This window comes from Hippichthys cyanospilos, chromosome 10, assembly GCF_059441005.1.
Source record: "Hippichthys cyanospilos isolate Australia breed blue-spotted pipefish chromosome 10, RoL_Hcya_1.0, whole genome shotgun sequence".
In the NCBI taxonomy this organism is placed as follows: Eukaryota; Metazoa; Chordata; class Actinopteri; order Syngnathiformes; family Syngnathidae; genus Hippichthys; species Hippichthys cyanospilos.
The window spans coordinates 15,973,256-15,994,785 of NC_142378.1; the positions used below are offsets into that span (position 1 = coordinate 15,973,256).

General features: G+C 37.6%; 2 protein-coding genes across 2 annotated transcripts; one reads left to right on the top strand and one right to left on the bottom strand.

Moving 5' to 3' along the window:
• Positions 1 to 992: 992 nt before the first annotated feature.
• On the top strand, positions 993 to 17,090 carry LOC148417284 (EEIG family member 2-like). The gene is made up of 11 exons (XM_088426383.1): positions 993 to 1,250; positions 5,262 to 5,382; positions 6,328 to 6,357; positions 6,996 to 7,112; positions 7,327 to 7,373; positions 8,821 to 8,915; positions 10,042 to 10,140; positions 11,929 to 12,163; positions 13,508 to 13,644; positions 14,036 to 14,105; positions 14,313 to 17,090. The coding sequence occupies exons 1-11, from the start codon at positions 1,105 to 1,107 to the stop codon at positions 14,353 to 14,355; spliced, it is 1,140 nt and encodes a 379-aa protein (XP_088282509.1). The 5' UTR covers positions 993 to 1,104; the 3' UTR covers positions 14,356 to 17,090.
• A 45-nt stretch (positions 17,091 to 17,135) lies between these two features.
• henmt1 (HEN methyltransferase 1) lies at positions 17,136 to 20,736 on the bottom strand. The gene is made up of 9 exons (XM_088426120.1): positions 20,565 to 20,736; positions 20,287 to 20,399; positions 19,406 to 19,540; positions 19,129 to 19,311; positions 18,817 to 18,988; positions 18,605 to 18,722; positions 18,270 to 18,378; positions 17,437 to 17,594; positions 17,136 to 17,300 (listed from the first exon to the last, which is right to left on the bottom strand). The coding sequence occupies exons 1-9, from the start codon at positions 20,646 to 20,648 to the stop codon at positions 17,182 to 17,184; spliced, it is 1,191 nt and encodes a 396-aa protein (XP_088282246.1). The 5' UTR covers positions 20,649 to 20,736; the 3' UTR covers positions 17,136 to 17,181.
• Between the last annotated feature and the right edge of the window lie 794 nt (positions 20,737 to 21,530).

The following is a 21,530-nucleotide window of genomic DNA, read 5'->3' on the forward strand; positions in this document are numbered from 1 at the left end:
TAGAGTCTTCTAGATTTTCACTTATATGACACTTCTTTAAAGTCATTAATCAGTGAAATTATTAAGTGTGTGTATGTGAATACATTTTTTCTAGATTGTTTTTGCCAATTGTGGTAATATTTATTTTGGTCTCCACTTTTACATTTTAGAATGACTTTTGCCATTGTTATTTTGGATGGGGAAAAAACTGTTGTAAAGGACGTATCACAAATGTATGCAAAAGTTTTACATAATATTTTTTTTCTAATGTCGGATGACTATTACAACAGTCTGTCGACCATTTATTTTTTAATAGTTCTATTGCACGTATTGGATTTATGATTATTCAAATTATAAAAATAGATAACATAAACGTTAGATGCATTATTTCGCTCCATGTTACAGTATCGCTTTGTATATTTACCTGTCGGGACAAGACGTTTTTCATAATATTTTTACTATAGTCATATCAATACTACAACAGTCAGATAACCTTTTATTTTTTCTAACGCTTTACAACATTTAATAGTTCTATTTTACTGCATTATATATATGATATATAGTAATTACGACATAAACGTTAGACTCATTTCACCCTCAAATATAGCTTTATGTACCTATCGGGACAAGGGTGTGTAGTTCTTTTGGTGCTTTTTTTTTTTAACTACACGCCCCCCATCCTACATCCTGCAGTCAAACCCTTTAGGGGGCGGGCTTCTCATATCAAGTTTGCACATCTGTTTAGTTAATTCTTACGACAAAATAAGGTAATGGCAAACGTTCAAGATAAACTTTAAGCGACTCCACTGTTCGGTCTATCAAGTGTTGTTTCTTCATTGTTTCTTATATGTTTTAAAATATTGTCTTTGAGTTCCGTCAGCAAGTTTACCAAGCACCTAATATTCTTTCATTCATTCATGAGTATAAACGCGTGCTGTTTTATTTTGGAAACTGAAGTTGGAAGTGCTTGGTTTGCTACTTTTATCCCCCTGGCGACTGTTGTGAGTATTGCCTGAGCAGCTTCCTCCCCATCCTCCCACAACACATCACTGTGTTGCTTTTTTTTTTGGCACAATGGACGGCGGGCGACGTTAAACATCATTCTCAAGACTGCCGAATCCGTGTATGGATTTAATGATGATGAAAAAGAAGAAATTCAAATTTAAGGTGGATTTTGAGCTGGACGAGCTTTCGTCGGTTCCATTTGTCAATGGGGTCCTCTTTTGTAAAGTCAGACTCCTGGACGGAGGATTCTCCGAGGAGTCTTCTAGGTAAGATATTTGGCGTTATTCGCATATTGCCATTTTATTTACACTCCCTAAACTTGGCCCGATAAACACAAAGACTAACGATGCCAGCTCGTGAACCAATTGAAAGAAAATGGGTTCCCCACAAAATGCACCTTAAACTAGGAGGCTTAAATCTAAGTAACCAAGATGTAGTAGGTTCGTGTTACATAAGTGCTATGTAAGATGTCAGGACTAGACTCTTGGCAGCAAAGCTAACATAGCAAAATTCACAAAAGAATAATAGCATCTTTTTGGCACGATTTTAACAGTAGGTTTTTAGGTATCTTTATTAATATTGTTATTATTAGTATTACTATTCTCATTAATATTGCTTATGGGAAATATTCATTCACTTTGTACACCAATTGCCAAATATAAGACAAGATAGTATTAGTAAGGATGGAACACAAATTCCACGGGACAATATGCCTCACAAGATTGATTCGACGAAAGAGACGAGATTTTTGCAAAATTTGTAATTAACTGCAAAATAATGCCTAATTTAAATCTTTCAATTTTTAATTTTTTTAAACAAGCAAATGTAAATGCAAATGTAAACATAATCAAACGTGAACAGAAAATAAGACAAACGGTCTTATTTTTGACCATCTGGTTCTTCAACTGTAAAACCAAACTAAAACCACAAAGGTGATATGAAAGTTCCTGTACATCTCCTTATCTATTCAGATAAAATACAACCCACAGCAGAGTCACTGTCAGGGATTAGGAGCAACTGTGGGTTCAGTATCTGCTTAGTGTAGTGTTTTTATTGTATAGTATTTGTAGAAGATTTATAAGGAAAACTGGGAATAGTTGTAAATAGCCACACTTATATGTTCTCTCTGGTACCTTTTTACCCTTAATGAGAAAAATACATTGACATAAAAAGCAAGGCTGACAGCACTTTGAGGGTATTGCTTTTGCTAAATTTGCATACTGACACAAATGACTCAGACAATTAGGGATTTTTGATGACCCATTTGATGTCAACCTGCTGATCAATGCAAATGTTACACCCAAAAGAACAAAGGCAAACAAAGTTTCATTCTTATTTTTTGGTATTTCCTCTTCTGACAACATAAGGGGTTATGGCTGAATGCCAAAATGTTCATTCTTGGTTTCATCAAATTAAAATACATGTGGGAGCGCTGCTATACAATATATACAGTGCCCTTCATAATTAGTGGCAACCATGGTTAGGAGGCATTTGAATTCTTTTCAAAATAATACAGGATTAAAATGAAAAGAGGAAACTCCAGCATGTGATTTCAGTGCATTTATTTAGTTGGAAAAACAAGTCCGCGTAAAGGAACAAGGTGAAGAAGTCACGGATGTCAAGTTTGACAAACACCTACATGCGCTGAGCCTCAGCGTACATCCTTCTCAAATAGAAATGACTATTTAACATCAGCAAGTGTATTATCTATGCCAAGTGAGCACATTTCTCATTGACAGCAGTGATTACCAACCTATTTTGGCTCTGGTACAGCCAAAAACAAAACAAAAAATAGTGCAGAGATGCTAGGAGACAAAATCCAAAATATTAGGTCTTTTCTGTAAATATTTTTCTCATGAAAAAGAATTAAATGACATGTAGTTGTGGTGTTTTTTTGGCATCATACTCTGAATAGCCATTTGTAAAAAGCATTATCTGGAAAACCGTCTCACTTATATCCTCCCAATTTTCTGTAGGCACTTCAAGTTCTCCAAAATTTGGCTTGACTAAATTTAATAGCAAATTTGAACAGCGGCTTAGCTGCCAGTTTTGCAAATAAGACATCTTTCTCTTCTGCCTTTCTCTGGTGTCAGCTTCAACATTTACCGGAACACGGTTTCTCTTGGATGATTTATTTCACAGATATTGAAGTTCAAAAAGGAAGTAAACAAATCTTCATCACAGAAGCAAATGAAAATGAAAGCGAGAGTAAAGCGTTTAACAGTATATTTGTACTGTACATAGAGATTGTTTGGCCAACGGCTTCCATGTTGGTGCTCAAAACCGAGCTCACTGACACTGATTAATCGGATTTCAGTGTGCCAAGAAGTGTTGTTAGCTGCAGTATGTATGTACATGTTAACAAGCCTGGATTCCCCAAGCACACAGTGCCCATCTGGCTGGGAGTTTCCTCTATAACTGTCACATTTATCAACCTCAGGATAAAGTCGCCATTTGTACATTTGCTGCTTTTTATTTCAAGTGAAAGCAGCCTTCCAGTTTCCAACGTGAGCTGGGTTTGCTTTTAATAACAGACCTGAACCTGTATGTCCTGGCTTCACTGTTTTGATTTCAGTAACAATTATATACTCAGCATCATGTATGTTTGTAAGATAAATTCATGGTATAGTGTTATTACCTTTGGTGTTTCAATGTAAATGTGCAGTGGATCCTATTTCTCCCATTTACCGCGAATGATCAACTATACAGTTAGTTGAATGGATCTCTACACTGTAAAATGACAGAAGGGATTCAGTGTGGTGCGTGGGCAAGGAAGTTAGTGAGAGAAACCATGCTGGGTTATCAGCTTGCTGCCCACACATGCAGACAGATTTCTTTCACTTCAGGATTTCTTTCTCTTCAATTGACAGAGTGTCAGCCACACATTGCTTTCTGTTTAACCCTCGGCATACATAGGTTCAAAACGTGTTTCTCCAATTCCCCCTCAATCGACCCTCCAATCAACCAAAAAATAAATATCAAATTGTGATTAATTAACCGATCTCAGAATATTTATTGTCCAGGTATATGAAAACACGCAAGAAATCTGTCTCAGGTAGTTGGCTTGAACCACATGAGTATTACAACAGAGAAAGCATAGAGTGTCATCAAGAAAGATAAGGGTATCATTAAGTGTTGTAGTACCAAACAATGATAGTGGCGCAAATGATCCATGAGTCGTCAAGCAAAATAAAGTGACCTGTAGCGCCGTTATTATAATCCAAAGCTGAAATGATGCTGAATTCAGCCAAGATAGGCCTTTTTTTAAAAAATTAAAACTGTCTTTGCATTTTTTTAATCAGAAAAATGAAACTTAGTTAGCATTTTCAATTTTAAAGATGTGTTTAGGTGATATCTCTACAAACAGCCATCAAGACCATCCTTGATTCTTCAGTTTTGTGTTTATTTTAAATAACAACAAGAGCTAATAAGAGTTTATTTTAAAAGACAGTGGAAACATTTTGCAAAGGTTTTCTTAATAATATGAATAATCACTTCATAAGTTCAGAAATAAATAGCTATGGCACCGCACTGTGGTAGTTATTGTGGTTTCAGACATTCCATACTCTAAAAACAGTTGGGTCAAAAATACCCTAACTACGCGTCCAAAAAGAGACTGTTCCAATATTGGGGTCAATTTGACCAAACTGTCTTTGTTTTATACAGAACAATGCAATGTTCAATGTTGTCTTGGTCAAAACCTTTTTTGTCCAAAACAACACAGGTAGTAAATTCAAATATTGGATCGGTCCTGTTTGACCCATAATTGGGTTTTCACAATGTGTTTTTTCATTTGTGTCAAATCCTTGATACACTTGGCACCAAATAGTGAAATAAAACATGGTGACCGTTTTTCCATGACTCTAACTAACAACTCTCGAGACACCACCTTCTGCTCTTCAGTTTGTTTTAAATTCATTTTTGCATACAGTCCAATTACATACAGTAAGTACCAATGTTGAGCCCGTTCAGCAGTCCCGTTAAGCACTTTAAAGTATTCAGTGATGTGGAGTAGTGGATTTTCCATTTAATCCCCAAACAACAGTGATAAGCACAAACGCATGATCCCCTTGTTTTAGGTGGTGTTTGTCATAGCCATATTAAAATTACATAAAGTTCCACCTCAGCAGCTCGTGTTAACACAATAGTAGCAAATATTTTTTCTTTTAAAGCAAATCGGATAAAGAATAAACATTTTTATATAATCATATAGAAATGCACTTTCTCTCAATTTGACTCAATGATTTACTCATACATTTGGTGGTTTTCTTTTACAGGGAGGCAGTACAGTCTAACAGTGTGCGATGGAGGAAGAGGTTCTCTTTCCCTTGTAAAATGAGTGCCAATGCTGGGACTGGTGTTCTTGACCCCTGTGTGTGTCGCGTATCAGTCAGAAAGGTACACTATTTCCTGAGTCAAAGACATTCTCTTAATAGCCTCAAATTTTATCCAGTATGTTCTATGTGTCAGCATTACACAATGTGATGGATTTTGGGGGGAGATTTGATCTTTTTTAATTACCGGTACTGGTGTTTCAAGGAATTACTCTGAAGGATGTATCAATTCAAGTTTACAACAGACAGAACAAAACATGTACATAGGATTATTGGTATGGGCTAAATAGGCAACTGGTCGCTTCATTGGTGAGAAGTTAGTCAAGTCAAATGACCTTTCCTGGTTAGTTGCGCATATGATCAATTCTTATGTGGCAGATTAATGCCATTGGGTTGATAATAACCACTGAGGATTCCAAATAGAAAACAAATAGATTTTTTTTTAACTATTCCGTTTGCTGTATGGGTGTGATTCATTGTGATGTTTTTCTAACTTCTGTTCATTGCATCAATGCCACCTTATCAATACTGTATCCTGAAGCTGAGTCGGCAGTCGTGCGGAAAAATATTGCACTGTAGGAGAACTAAAATTTGGCTTGGTCAAAAGCATGATTAAAACCCCATGTTGACTGGGTGCATTTGTCCTCTGTAAGACCAATTGTTAAAGTGGGCTGTCTATTAGCAATGCCCTCCAAATGAAAACAGACAAAAATCAAGACACCATGGCCAAAAACCTAAAACACCCTAAAGAAATTGTTATACAGTCTATTAAAAACCTAATAAATGAAACCTCTGGGCATTCTATAACATTTGACAGCTCTGTAGTCATGCAAGCTCTATGGCAGAAGTCCTCTCTGTTTTTATCATCTTGGCCTGCAAGAAAGCACTTTTGGGCAGGCTAACTAGGATAAAACCCCCAATCGTGTGTGGACATGACATTTTGTCCAACACAAAAATGTATTTTTAATATTGTAGTCATATTTGAAATATTTGTTTCTTTTTCCTATAGGAGCTGAAGGGTGGGAAAGCATATGCAAAGGTAAACTAATACACAGTGTACTCAGCATGGCACTTTCGACTTCGCATGAATGCATGTGAGCCCTCACCCTCGTAAAAGCCAACAGCATAAAGTATTGTACTTCTGGACTCAACAGTAAGTTTTCGATTGTTGGCATGCCAAGAGACTAATAAAAAAAAAGGGGTCCCAGAGCAACATGCTAATATGCTTGATTATTTCCAAACGCGCTCCCATTCCCATTTAATAGGGCGCACACAATTGTGCATCCACTTTATTTTAGTTGCATGGTTTCCTATTTTCATTGCCGCTCTCCCCAAGAAAAAAAATCTGCGTTGAATTGTAGAAAAAAAAAAGCATTTGCACACTGAATGTCTGCGATCTGAAATAATTTATCTTGTCTAAAAAGAAATAAAAAAGCACACGTTTGCTAAAATTCTTACACTTTATCTTAAGGGCAAAGTGGTAAGTACCGGTACTCCAATGATTAAAATGTGAAGTGTGAACACAAAACAAACCAAAGCATAGAAGTGTTATGGCAATTTCTGTCAGTAAAAATATTTCTAAAATGCCAAATGTTTTTATCCTCCATCTTTTTTTCTGTCTTTGTCATTTGAAAGCCAAGTTATCACTCAAAAAGTCATTTCATGATTTTCCTACAGCTTGGATTTGCAGATCTCAATCTGTCTGAGTTTGCTGGTTCGGGAAATACAACCCGGAGATGTCTGCTGGAGGGTTACGATACCAAAAATACTCGCCAGGATAACTCCATTCTTAAGGTAAGGTACTCTGTATTTTTGAACTTCAACAGAAAAATGCCTCATTGTTTTCAAAATGCCAATTCTATGTCTTGGGACAATATTACTAAAGTTCATTTGGATCTATCATTTTTATCTTATAGGTCAAAGCAACTCAAAATCTCTCACCTGCATACATTGGCATAGACCCTAGGCAAGTCGCTCCTGACAAATGTAATCTTTTTTGGGGTTGCAGGTTATCATCGGTACACATCTTATGTCAGGAGATCCGTGTTTTAAAACGTAAGTATAAGTAATCTTTTGTCTATTGTATGTACTGAACTGCGTGAACTATACAATCATATCCTTTTTTTAATCAACATTTCACAAAAAATACCAAGCTGATTTCATGAAATGTGCTTGAACATGAGCCGAGACATAAACAATAACACTGAACTGTAAGAACAGGTCCATTAAACAGAGAGAAAGCAATGTTTTATGACATTTACCCTAGCAAAAGTCAAGCCAATGGAGCTGTGTCTGTACACTCAGTAGACCTTTAACTCTACTAATAGTTCATATATATATATATTCTTGTGTAATTTTTAGGATTTGGTCGGAAATAGATAAAAAGTCTGGAAATCAAATTGTGTTGTATTTAGGTTTCCTTTATTTGAAGCTTCAAAGACACAAGTCTTAAGAGAACAGTCGAGAGTGTGAAGGGACACGTAAAAGTGAAGATTCTTTCTCACTCGTTGGGAGGGAACGCTTACAAGATGAAAACTAGACCTAAACACGCAAAAGAAACAGTTCTTTGTTCAACATGCTTATCAGTATTTGGAGTGGAAGAAATTTACAACCCAAAGGGAGGCAAAACCATAAAGAGTGAAAGTGGGTGTCTTGAACTCGCTAACCTGTCAGGGTCAGCTTATCCTAGCTGCACAAATATTTCTCATGCATGGCTTAGTGAAAAATGTTAAACTAATATAAGTTAAATATAGTTTTTCATCACACATATCCATATATGAATGTATCTACATATACATATACTATATACATATACTGTGTATATATATATATATATATATATATATATATATATATATATATATATATATATATATATATATATATATATATATATATATATATATATATACACAGTTGTTGTCAGGCCAGTGAAATCCACAAGGAAATGATGCCCATTGAAATGGGTTGAGAGGAAACAAATGAAAATTAATTAAAATTTGTTATTTTAGTCATTTAGTCAAGTTTGTTTTTTTGTTTTTAAATTAATTGGCCAATTAATCTACAATAATGTACCATATATGTTTCTGTTTTGTTTTTTGTTTTTTTTGCCAAAAATTGGTATCAGCCTAAAAAAAAAGTCCAGATCAATCAAACCATTACTAAAAGAGCCTATATAATGATATCAGGTTTCTATCTGTATTTAATATGCTCTTGTTAGCGTCATCCTGAGACAGCACACTTATGCCCATCCTAGATTCTTCCTTTCAGTGAGGTTAAAAAATTGTCAGCCCTGAAACAAATGTGGATCAATTCAAGGGGGAGCTTTGACCTAGAAGAAAATCAGTCATTTGCTTGTTTTTGCCAAAAAATGTATTCTTTCTCATATGAAGATCTGATTTGTCCTGTATAGTCACGGCTTTTTCATAATTGTGATTTGTTTCAAATCGCTGTCTTTATCATGATGCATTTTCTGACAATTGAAAATATCTGTCATTATCAGGCCACCTTCTACAGCAACAGTGATTGGGATCCAAGGTGATGGAGACAGTCTGCTGGAGGGGAGAAGGGGAGGTGACTCACAAAAATCCTCTTGTGGTGAGCCAAATCACTCCCACATCCCACTCACTTTTCCAAACACCGTATTGACAAAAATGCAACACCACATTTTAGCCTTTCTAATGTATGTGGTCTTGGGTTAGTAGTAATTAACATTTTTATTTAATGCACTTGAGCCTAATACAGCACTAAATATGTTTAAAAGCTTTAGATCAGGATTATCCAATTTGTTTTCACTAAGAGGCAAATTATTATTAGATGGCTAAGTCGTGGGCCAAATTGTCTGGGAGTTTTTCCTCCTCTTTTGGAGAAAAAGTATTGTTTTATGCACATATGTTATTGTTGTGGCTACTATAAGAAATAGCATCATTGTTATACCAGTAGAAGTATGATTTGTTGTTGCATAATGCATATTCTGTATAGTAGTAGTTTGATAGCCCGTGTTGGAAAAGAGACAAGATGGAAAAATGCACAATAACGCAAAGAAAAGAAGTCCAATATAAAATTACTTTTCACTGCCCTCTTTGAGCGTATGCGTATAATATGCATGGTTTTGGAATGGGGAACACCCACAATTTGATTTTCTTGCTTCATGCGGTTTTAAAACCATTTTTTGTATTGCGAGCGAAATGGAAAAAAACAAGCACAACTTAAGCTAATGCAGGCATTTCTAATATGGCAATGTTCTGTATCTAAAAATTGTACTGTGTCTGTGGGCATGTTTATTATGAAAGTTGTGAGTTTGTACTTACACGTGCTTTTGGTTTGTCAGTTATGGGTTTTACCAACTATATTTAAAGAGCATGTTAATTGCGTAGAATTTTTGGACATTGTCTTTTTGTCAGAATAGCAATGTGTTTCAAACTATTTGCTTGTACATTGATTTCAAAGAGAAGGATTACTGAGCCCCTTGTGTGATCGCAGTCACATTTTGTATACAGAACTGTCAAATAACCATGGTTTGGATATTTAGCAATTAACATTGTGGCATCTACCGGCACATGCAATCTTAAGAAATGGGTCGCCATTTTATGGTCATTTAAAGACGAAAGTTTTATGTTGTTCAAAATTCGGATTTAAGAGAACTTTGAACTAGTTCACACATGTTCAGGTGTAACCTTCCCGACCGACTTAATGAATCCTAACTCGTTTTGTAACACGGCAGAGAGTCGAGAAGGCAAGTGCCCTGTGGTGTCTGATGAGCTTGGCGGCTCTGGCCACTCGCGAACTTCCAGCTACGCCAGCCAACAGTCCAAACTCTCAGGTAAGGCCTTTTTCCCACGCAGAAAACTGTCAACTCTGGCTGAATCATCCCATGATGTTTTGCACTTGTGAAAACGGAAATTTCCCTAGTAACTGGGTCAGGCGGGAGGATCAAGTTTTCATGATCCTCGGTTTTCAAGATGAGAAAGGCAATCAAAGATGAGAAGAGGTGGAGAGTGAGTCACTGCAGCACTAATAGCCCAATATTGTTGAAGCTGTCTATCCTGCCACATTAGGTTAGATCGACCGCTTTCAATTTCCACAGCATGAGTGCTACATTGTCTCTACTGATGTTGCTGTAACAAATCCTCTTTGATGGGGTTAAGTTCATAGCTTCCTGTTTCAACCGTTTCCGGAGGCTCATTTGCGTTTTTCAGTTTCAGTAGGGACGGTAAAAGATTTTGTGTGATGAGACCTGGCGAGATTAAAATGATTTCTTGTCCCTGCACAGCATGAGATTTTTTTTTTTGTGGGCATTATTTGGGGCGTTATGACTATGGCGTTATATTTATGCCACAATTGCGAGCGCGCAAAAAAAAAAACATTTCGAGCGCATAAAATAAAACTGAGCGAGCGAAAACAGATTTTGAGCGCAGGAAAAAAACTATTGAGCGCGTAATGATACGAGTTTGAGCGAGTGCCGATGGATTTTGAACACAGAAAAAGAAGTTGCTCGCTCAAAATTCCTTTTTGCTCGCTCGCGATAGCCCTCTCTCGCTCAACATCTCGCTCGTGATACTCCTCCCTCCCTCGCTCAACATCTCAACATCGCGTTTGTTCAACATTGAGCTCTCGCTCGCTCAAGTCGTCCTCTGCGTGCGCTCAGTTCAGCACACATGAAATGTTTGTGCCATAAAACCAGCCAATCAGATTGACAGCTTGGTAGCTCTCTCTCTCTCTCTCTCTCTCTCTCTCTCTCTCTCTCTCTCTCTCTCTCTCTCTCTCTCTCGCTCTATATATATATATATATATATATATATATATATATATATATATATATATATATATATATATAATATGTATATAGTGAGTGGGTCTATGACTTACGATCTGGATCTGTTCTTAAGATGCGCTGTAACCCAAATTTCAGTGTAAGTCAGAACACCATACAAATCAAATAAATAATTACTCTATACGTACTGTACTGTAAAGAATTGTATTATTGTTCTGCCCCTTTTTGCCCCCGTTTCGTCGGATAAACTTTGTTCTTGCTCTGTATTTTATTGCAGTAGAGAACTCTTGTTTTGAAGGGCCGCACAAGCAGAAAAGCGAGGCGACCATTTTTGCCCCGGCTCGCGCGCGCCTCATTCTGTACAAGCCATGCGGATGTGCCCACGACCAACAAGAATAGCAGCGGGGAGGCAGGATCGATCTCAACCATCACTTTTATTACATCAACAAAATAATATAGCATTCGAACGGGCTCTTTTAAATTAACATTTGAACACTATATCATTAACTTTATTGCAGTCTGCCCAGTAAAAAAAAAAAAAAAAAAAAAAAATCCTAATGAAACTGGAAAAAATGTGTTTATTTTATGTTACAAATTTTGCAAAATTCTCATCTGGATTCCTTCTTTTGGACTCAATCTTATGAGACATCCCGTCTTGTGGGATTTTTTTCTTGTCCCATCCCTAACGATAAGTAATATTAAAATCAGTATTCTTTTGAGCTGGTTGGCCTGAAAAAAAAAAAAAAAACATGGGTTCTGCATAGTAACACGTGGTGGTAAACAAAAATGGTTCCCTTCTCTAAGGAGAACTACCATGTCATCCCCTTTCCATTTCAGGCTACAGTACGGGCCATTCCCGCTCATCCAGCATGTCGGAGTTCAGTCACCGTAGGAACCATTCGGTGGGGAGCGCCTCGACGGGCATCGGCAGCATCCCAGAACCAAGTGAGGACAGAGACAGAGAGTCCAGGACGTGTCCCGCTCTGCCTGAACATCCACTTTCCAGCACCAACTCTTCCTACTCTATCGGTTCTCCAGTCGGGAGCGCTTCATCCTGTGAACGGCTTAATAGGTGCGCTTTGTCATAGTTCAGTAGGTATCTGTGAAGCTTCAGTCCTGATTATACTGAAACTACTGACCATAAAACAGAGGTGCCCAACCTTTAATAACCCAACATGTTTTTCTCATGGAGTAAACATCTTGCGATTGACTAGTTTGGTGTCAACATTGCATAGCTACACACCTTTTTTTAGTCTGCTAACTCAGCTCAAAACATTTTTTCTTCTCGGCATACCGCCTCTTTCCATCACAGCTTCGACACATGCACACACACACATGCGCTTGTACAAATACGAGCATATATACAGACACACGTGCCATGACGAATGTTAGCCATAACTGTACGTCTGTGCATGAATCAGATGTGATTCAAATGGGGATTTGAGTAGGCGTAGAATAGCAAGTCCCAAATGATCATTTTTGTTTTTTTTCTCATTTCCTTTGTTTGAAAAAGAACATAAAAGCCAGCCTTTTGAACGCCTCCTTTTAGTAGTGAACAGCTCCCTTTAAAAAGCCCAAAGTCCATGGATATTCAGTGCATACATTACACTACATTTATATTTTATATTTTATATATATATTTATATTTTTAAAGTAAAATCTAATTGGGATTCTTCATCTGTTGGACTAATATGTGTAAGAATGGCAACGTAAACATGAATGGTGATTTGGGATGAGAATCTGAGCTGATCCTAGTATGAATCAAACAGAAATCTTTTCATTTTGTAGCTCATATATTTTCATGAGTTTGTAAAAAGAATATCACCGCCTTCCTTTGTGGGAGACCGAATAATGGAAGGCTGAGGCAGGGACGCAATTTTGTAGCAAGAACATCCCTCTCATAGCTCACGTGTGCCATTTTAAAATGCCACTTCATTCCATTCCATTCTTGCATTGCATATCAAACAAGCTAGCTTTGTATGACAAAAATACATTCTGTAAACCTTAACAACTGTGATTCTTAGATCACAAGCTACTAATACAACACGCACGTCCCACCACTACACCGATCGTCTGGACCACAATCGATTAAAGCAACGCGGCTTTAAAATAACATCTTGTGTAATAATCATAAACATTATATCGCCAACCTCACGATGCCGTTTGCTGCCCAACGGTAATAAGCTGAAGAAAGCCTATTATCGGGATGTGGTTTACTTTTATGAGAAGATGGCATGCAGCAATACTATTTCATGCTAAAAATAGCTTTGGCTACCAAAGAAATAGTCTTGATGACAGCTTAACCTAATGTTTTATTGGAAGAATAAAAATAGCCTTTTTGTGGAAGTAAATGTCAAATCCAATTCATGTGTTAAAGGGGCAGAACAAAATGACTCCCACATATCTTTGTATTCAGGCATCCAGTGAAGCAGGACTCCATGGAGTCACAGCTAAAGAGAATGGATGATACTCGAGTCGATGCTGACGACGTGGTGGAAAAAATCCTGCAAAGTCAAGACTTCACACCTGACCTTCTAGACTCAAGTGCAGAAGGTAATGCATACACTGCACAGTATTTTTTCAGTCTTTTTTCTGGCTTTTGTGTGTGACGCTCTTCCAGACTTTTTGCAGATACACTTCAGTATATATACTGTAGGAAATAGCGAGCACAAAGGCATACTTACAAAAATAATGTAATGCATTTTTTTCCAAATTATTTAAAAATAAGTTACTTTTTTTTAGTAATAATTAGCAGGATCTAATTATAATATTGAAATAACGGGTAGCAACTGCATTATTTTTATTATTATTTTTATTACTGCATTATCAGTCAGCCCTAATTAAATGAGTGTGCCTTAAAAACACTTGCCAGTTTTGAAGCAGAAGGAAAGGCAAATGACCGCCATTACATTTGGGAATGACACGATTTTATGATGATTTTCAGAGGAGGGCTTACGTCTGTTTGTTGGGCCTGGGGGAAGTACAGCGCTTGGAAGCCATCATCTCCCGACCAGGTCAGCACCAACTACTATATTGTTTCATTGCTCATTTAATAGCCTTTAAAATTTCAGACATCCTCTCTACGTGTGTTTAAAAAAACAAAACAAAAAAAACGAAGACTTTTTAAATAGTACCTATCATTAAAAAAATTGAAAAAAAACATGTATGTGTACAGCATGATTTTCCTTTGTCTTACATAATGTTTTTTCACAACATTGCAGGGTTGGTGCTGGAGCATATGAGCAAGTGGTGATAAAGCGTTAAACTCAACCCCCCCCCCCCCCCCCCCCCCCCCCCCCAAAGAAAAAATAATGGAAGCAGGGTTGTGACCTTTTCAATCTTCTTTCTGCTACATATCATATTAATTATCTGCACAGTCTTGTATTTGGTGCACGGTGAGTGGCAGCCATCACAATAGCGCCTCCATGTGTTTCTACCTACAACTGAACACTTGCTTTTTTTTTTTTACGTCATTTTAATGTCCAGTGACACATGAGTCTTTTTTTTTTTTTTTTTTAACTTATTAAGGGCTGTCTTTATTGACACCATTCATATATATCCAAAGTAACCTGATTTTTGAGCCAAACTGCTTGGGATCATGTGAACTGGGAAAATAACAACCAACCTGTTCACTGGAGAATAGGTTGCAGTAGAAAGATAATGTCGTTCATTTTCAATACGTTCCTTTTAATTATGTAATAAGAGTTTTTTTTTTAATTCCCTTTAATATCCTGTTGCATATTCTTGCAGTGAATCTAGTGAGACACTGTTGTAAAGAAGACAGAATATTTTATGATACAGACCATATTCCAGACTAGTGAGTGAGTGAGTGAGTGAGTGAGTGAGTGAGTGAGTGAATTGTATTATGAGTAATTCCGTCAGGTCCGGGATTCTACTTTGGTTATTTTCAATGTACGTTGTAATGCACATGCCAACATTATTCTGGAGAGAGCACATAATGAGTCACTGAGCATGCCGGTGGCTAAAACAAGCACTTTGATGGACTCATTTCAAAAGAGAGGGAGAGAGAGAGAGGGAGAGAGAGAGAGAGAGAGAGAGAGAGAGAGAGAAAAAGCAGTGCTCCATTTGACTATTTTCAGTAGAGCAGTAACAGCCATGTTGTAATTATAGTGTTCATCTTGTACTCTATACGTTTTTTTTTTGTCTGGATTAACCCTTTAGACACAAGCAGAGGCAAGTGGACACAAATAGCACAATAGTTTCAAAGATGACTGAATGTTGTTTTACAGCTGCATCTTGCAAGGTACGCAAGCGTGGGCCCGCCAATGTGGAGCTAACAATTTTGACTGGCGAGCTCATTTGAACATACTGTACCTCTAGGATAAATGCTGAAAACATTGTATTTTTTCCCCATAATGCCACAGGGTATAGACCTGTGCAAAAACAAACAAAAAAATTCTAGCAGATACTCCATGGTATGGGCAAACATATCAAATGGGGAGGAATTCAGAAATCATGCACTGCAAGACGTAATAATAAAACAAAATAACATTGTTTTTCTTTTCATTTTTCAAACACAGCATCATGAGAAACGAAAAAAAAAGTTTTTATCGTTTAATTTTCAAGTGTTTGAACAAGTTTGCCTGTGAAAGATGTCATCATGCAATGGCAGCTCTTTGCTTCCTTAGCATAAAAAAGAGGATTAGGTTTACAGCCATTGCCTATACTCTGAACTATAGCACCAATATAATTAACACACCAGTTTATTTTGTTCTACTGTGTCAAAAATATGGAGTTGTTTTATGTGCTAAGTGACTGAAAATGAATTTGAAAATGCCCAAACATTACTCATTTGGGGATTATTGTACTTAAATAAAAACAATATATATTTTAGTCATCCAAAATCATATATAATAAACACAAGAAATAGTTAGTTCTATGTATGCCAGGTTTCTCTGTGTTAAAAAACTTTGAGACCAAATCTTAATCTTGTTTTTACATGTTTGATTAAGCGGGTTATGTAAAGTATCAAATATTTGGTTATGCATCTTAACAGCTAACCAAACACTCAAATGGATCACATTTTATAAATATGTGAGCTTTTTTTTCATGACTTTTAGATATGTAATATCTTAAAAGAAAGGCTCCACTCTACAAAAAGCATAAACTGATACATTCATAAATCATTGAAACGAGTAGGAAATTCAACACATGGGAACCTGAGCAACAAAATTAGCATCAAACATCTAAAATGATCCGTTTGTTGCAGTCATTCTTAAACTCAATCCCGTTACCCGTGGTGTTAACAAACCTATGCATCGTACAATATCACTTTAAAAAGTAACAAATAATGGTGGTGTCCCATGGAACCTCGCTTCCCATAAAGTCACAACCAAGTGTGGTGTTTACATAACGTTCATCAAGTGAACATCCTCGATTTGCACAAATGTCCCGTTGACATGTTTATTTGCTGGTGTTCTGAGATTTATTTTCGTGTACCTTCTCATACCGAGTACCCCGCAGAAGCACCAGTTGGAAGGACAAGTCTGCACAAAATCCTGTATATTTAAATCATTGTTTTGTTTTGTTTTTTTATTTCAGTCTTCAGCAGGATTTAAATGTCATGTTGAGTATGCCAAGGTATCACTGTGTTTAATGGATTCATAATTGATATTGTGCCATTTTTGCTACCTTGTATTGTTTACAAACCATGTCCCAGACTCCTTTGATGTTAAATATGTTTAGTGCTGCCAAATATCTGTTCCCAGTCTGTTTATATTGTGTTGGTTTTACCTGTGGCACACAGGTAAAGTAATGTGAGTAACTAACATGTTGTTGCAAACATGGTTGCTTCCTCTCTTCTGTGAAGCTGTTGTCTATATACTGTAAAAGTGATACTTGTATTTTTCTGTAAAGTGATGTATTGCGTTGTTTAAATCCCAGTGGTTCCTGTTTCCCTTCAGATCAATTTTGCTTCCTTGAACTGTGCAGGATGACATGTACCTTACACTGTTAAATAAAATCAAGTTAGACAAACATTTGCACTCTGGAATTCTTTTATTGCTGTACTTCTTCTGAACACAGTCTACCTTATATTAAATTAATCCGTAGATCCCCTTTTCCTCAAACTTAAGTGTTACACTCAAACAGAGTGAACGAACAATCGGTCTCCGAGTGTTCTCTTTCCGCATGGCTGCTCATTGAATAGCCACTGTCCGTCAGGTTGTTTGGATCTTCATCATCCAGGTCTACAAAGACATGACGACCATATCAGGTACCACTGCATTTCAGTTCAGTATTTATAGTAAATAATAGTATCACCTTTGTCTTGATGTATTGCTGTACACTAATTACAATTGGCACCTACAGAGAAGGCGAAGGTACCTTGGTCCAGACTGCAGATAATAATTGCAGAGCGCAGTCGATTCATTTGAATTTGAGGATCATCTATAATTAGTTGACTCAGATTTCCCAGACTTCCGCTTAGCTCACGTAACTTGGGGCAGCAATTCCAGAGCAAGGGGAGTGGAACAGACACATGCCTGATGAAAATATAGGGTAGTACATGTAACGGGGTCAGACATATATTGAGGTTAGAATAGTTTAGTTAGCGTATTAGAAATTAGTCAAGCTCAGAATCCTTGCAGTTACTGTATGCTTCTTTTAAGAAATGTTTCTTTATCAAATATCCGCTCTCTTCTCAACAGCTCTGTTCCTCCACCTGTCAAAACATTTTTCAACTGGCTGTGGTTTCCCACGCCCTCTTGCTATTTCACCAACACATCACAGAAGGAGATTAAGGAGATTGTTCATGGGAGGAAATCCTCGATCAGAATATATGCCAGAAAAAAAAAAAAAAAACATCAGGCCATTCACAGCATTAACTGTAACTGACCTGCATACCAGTAAAACACACCAGAAAAGGGATGAGAGGGCCATTCGACGTAAACGTTTGTGAAATAGTATATGGACACAAATGCCCTTGGCACACTTTTATTTTGAAGTCGTTCTCCCTGCATTATTTTGACTAGTCTTTCTACTGCAACTGTTGCTTCCGATTCCTGATACAAACAACATGACGTTCCAAAATCACGTCCGATCGTCAAAGCAGGGTGTTAACACACGACTTAATTACGCTGACGCCAACGTACGGCAGTGTTTAAGCACAACTACATGGAATGTATAGGAATGTTATGGTCTGGAATTTGGATACACACCTGTGTGATGCATGACACTCCAGTTGCTGACCATCTGCCCAGAAGACCTCTCCAAACTCTCCTTCTACCGGCTTGTCACTCTCCGCGGTATTTTCCATGTTCTGTTTCGCTAGGGTTTGATTAGGTTTAACAGAGAAATACTGATATTTTTTTTCACGTGCTCAGTTCCAATCAGCCACCTTGCCAGCACGTAACAAGAAATGCGCCCCCCCACAAGCTTGCAACGAGGAATAGTGTGAAGGCAAAATTAAGAGTTAAAAAAAAAATTGGAAGTGTGAAAAACATGGTTGGGAGTTGAACCTGTCAGTTCTGAAACCGGCACGGTTGATTCTTACCTGTCCGTTTTTCCAGCCATTCATTCTTCATCTTTCCCGCCCAATACAGCAACTCACTCACAACCGTCTTTTGCAGAATGTTGTTGTCACGTAGGCTGGGATAAGTCACACTGTAAAGCTAACATGGAAACGCATGCATTTACAATGATTGCACAACATCCATTAGTCAACAAAATTGCCTAAATTAACGCTCCACAGAGCTGCTAACTTACCAGCGTGTATGGAAAATGCTCTTCCGCATTGTCACCATATCTGTCCACCGAGAGCCTATGAAACACACCAATCTGTGTGCAGAAGCCGATGGTCTCCTCTAGGCCTGGTGGAGCTTGTCCCACACCAGTGAACTCTGCCTTATAGCCAAACTCCGAACATACATACAGGGACCTTGAAACAAACAAGGCTCTTAGTGCATATTCAGTCAACCACAGAACACGCACACGTATACATAGTGTGTTGTTGAATAAGTTGTTAATATTATTGGTTGGTTGTAAATTGTTTAATTGAAAAAGAAAAGAAAAACATACCAGGATTGGAATTCCACTCTGGTCCACTCAAACTTGTGGTCACTGTGCCTGAAACCAGACAGTCCAGGAAAGAGAGTGTTGAACTCTGAATTTGGGGTGCTGATGATGACCGTTTGTGGTGCCATGTATCCAAACAACACCTCAGAAAACTGGTCCAAATGATCGAGGGGGAGATGCTCAATGCTGAAAACATCCAAGGGAGGAAACGGAGCATTTAAAAAAACACATTTCGATGAGCTTTAAAACAAAAAGATATGATTAAAACAAATCCCCTTACAGCTCAATTCCAGTCACCAAGTCAAATCCTCTGAAGCGAGCATCTTTTTGTGTGACAGAGCCCTGGTACAGCTGCACACACATTTGGTCAAAAGTTGGCTGCAGATAGTCAGTAGATAAAGGAGCCAATCCATGCCTGCATAATAAAAGTGGTTTAAATTCGGATGCAAGTGTTCATATTGTTAAGTGACCTGTGAACACACGGATATCAGCACTGACCCTGAGTGAGAGGATGCATTTTCTTACACATATGAGATGAAACCAGAGAACATGGGGGGAAAAAAACAAGAGAGGCTGACCTGAGATTCGAAGTAGAAGCCTCTCAACAGATGGCCTAACAAAGAATTGTGTTACGGTTTGTTATAGCGAGCCGCTCAGTGGAACAGCAGTTAGCACTTCCGCCTAACAGTTAAGAGACCCCCAGTTCAATTCCAGCTGGTTCTGGCCTTCCTGTGTAGAGTTTGCATGTTCTCCCGGAGCCCGCATGGGTTCTCTACTGGCACTCCAGCTTCCTCCCACACTCCAAAAACATGCATGGCAGGTGTATTGTACATAGTAAATTGTCCTTAGATGTAATTGGGTGCGTGAAGGGTTTTTCGTCCCTATGTGCCCTGCGATTGGCTGACAACCAGTTGAGGGTGACCCACGCCTACTGCCTGAAGGCTGCTGGGATAGCCACCAGCAATCTTGCGACTCTTGTGAGGATATGCGGCTACAGAAAATGGATGGACCGGGGGCTTTGTTATTGTAGCACTAGAACCCAGGGATAAGACTTATTTTACGTAACATTTTGTCTCATATATGTCAAAAAACAATGACATACTTGCTAAACCTCACTACCTAGAATTGATTTAGAAATATGTATGTCGTTTGTACACTTACATCTTTTTCTTCAGCTTGTCACCATTGAGGTCAACTCCGACCAACAATTCAATTTGACGGTGAAACTTGAGCGTTTGAAGAAGTCTGCACTCACCGCAGCCAAAGTCCGCAACCTAAACAAATTATGATATGTATGATGATACAAAAAGACAGACTCGATGTTGTTATCACGATAGTTGAGTAAATTAAAGTAAGGACACATCAGGCCAGTCTTCAACTTTCTGAGAGCCTCATTGCTAGCAGGTGCTTGATGATGAGTTGCTCAAAAGAAATCGTACCTTTTTGGGGTTATTCCTCCTGACGAAATCAACGACAAACTCATGTCTCTGCTTGTGAAGCGACGGTTTGAACGGCGGATACATTTCCTTCGCTGTTTTATAGTTAAACTACCAAGTTCAATTACCGGGACAGAAATAACTACTATAGGCACTCCTAACGCAAGATGGCGATGTTGGCTCTTCAGCAACATTTTTTCGATTCTCTAAAAGGTAACCGTACATCCATTTATCTGTTTTCTATAGCCGTTTATTCTCGGTGAAACCATATTCGAGGTATAAGCCAATAAACTTTGATTTTAGGGTCGCAACTGTCAACTGCAGTAAACAAAAACACATTGAAAAAGAGGGAATCATGCCAAAGAGGAATTAAAAAATATATATAAAAGCATTCAACCAGCAGCATTCGCAGAACTCCTGTAATAGTCATTTACACTTGAACGACCATTTACATTTTTTTCCGTGTACTGCATTCATTTTTTATTTTGCATTCAGTGACTTCATTTTAAACCGTTATTATACAAAATAGAAATGTTATCAAGCAATTTTGCATGCATGCGTAAACTTAAACTGTATAATAGTCAATGAATTACAAATGCGTTAAATATATCCTCCTGAGATATCCTGCGTTTTGCTGCACTCTCCATTTTATCGTGACAAAACAGCAAAGTTAATTATTTGCATCATTGGACACCATTGGACTGGATACCATCGCACAGGATGACCTATACTGAGCGCACTTGGACTTAGTAGGGAAGCTCAAATGAGCCAAAAGATATATAGGAAAAACAAAACAAAAACAAATTTCCACTAGATTGGACGAATCAATAGTTTATGTAAATAGAAGTTAAATTTAAAAAACGATTTTTTTTGTGCCATTCCACATGCCGTTTTCCATGACATCACATGTACACATTTTATATTTTTCAATTAAAAAACATGTAATCAAGCCGTGAGTATAAGCCATTT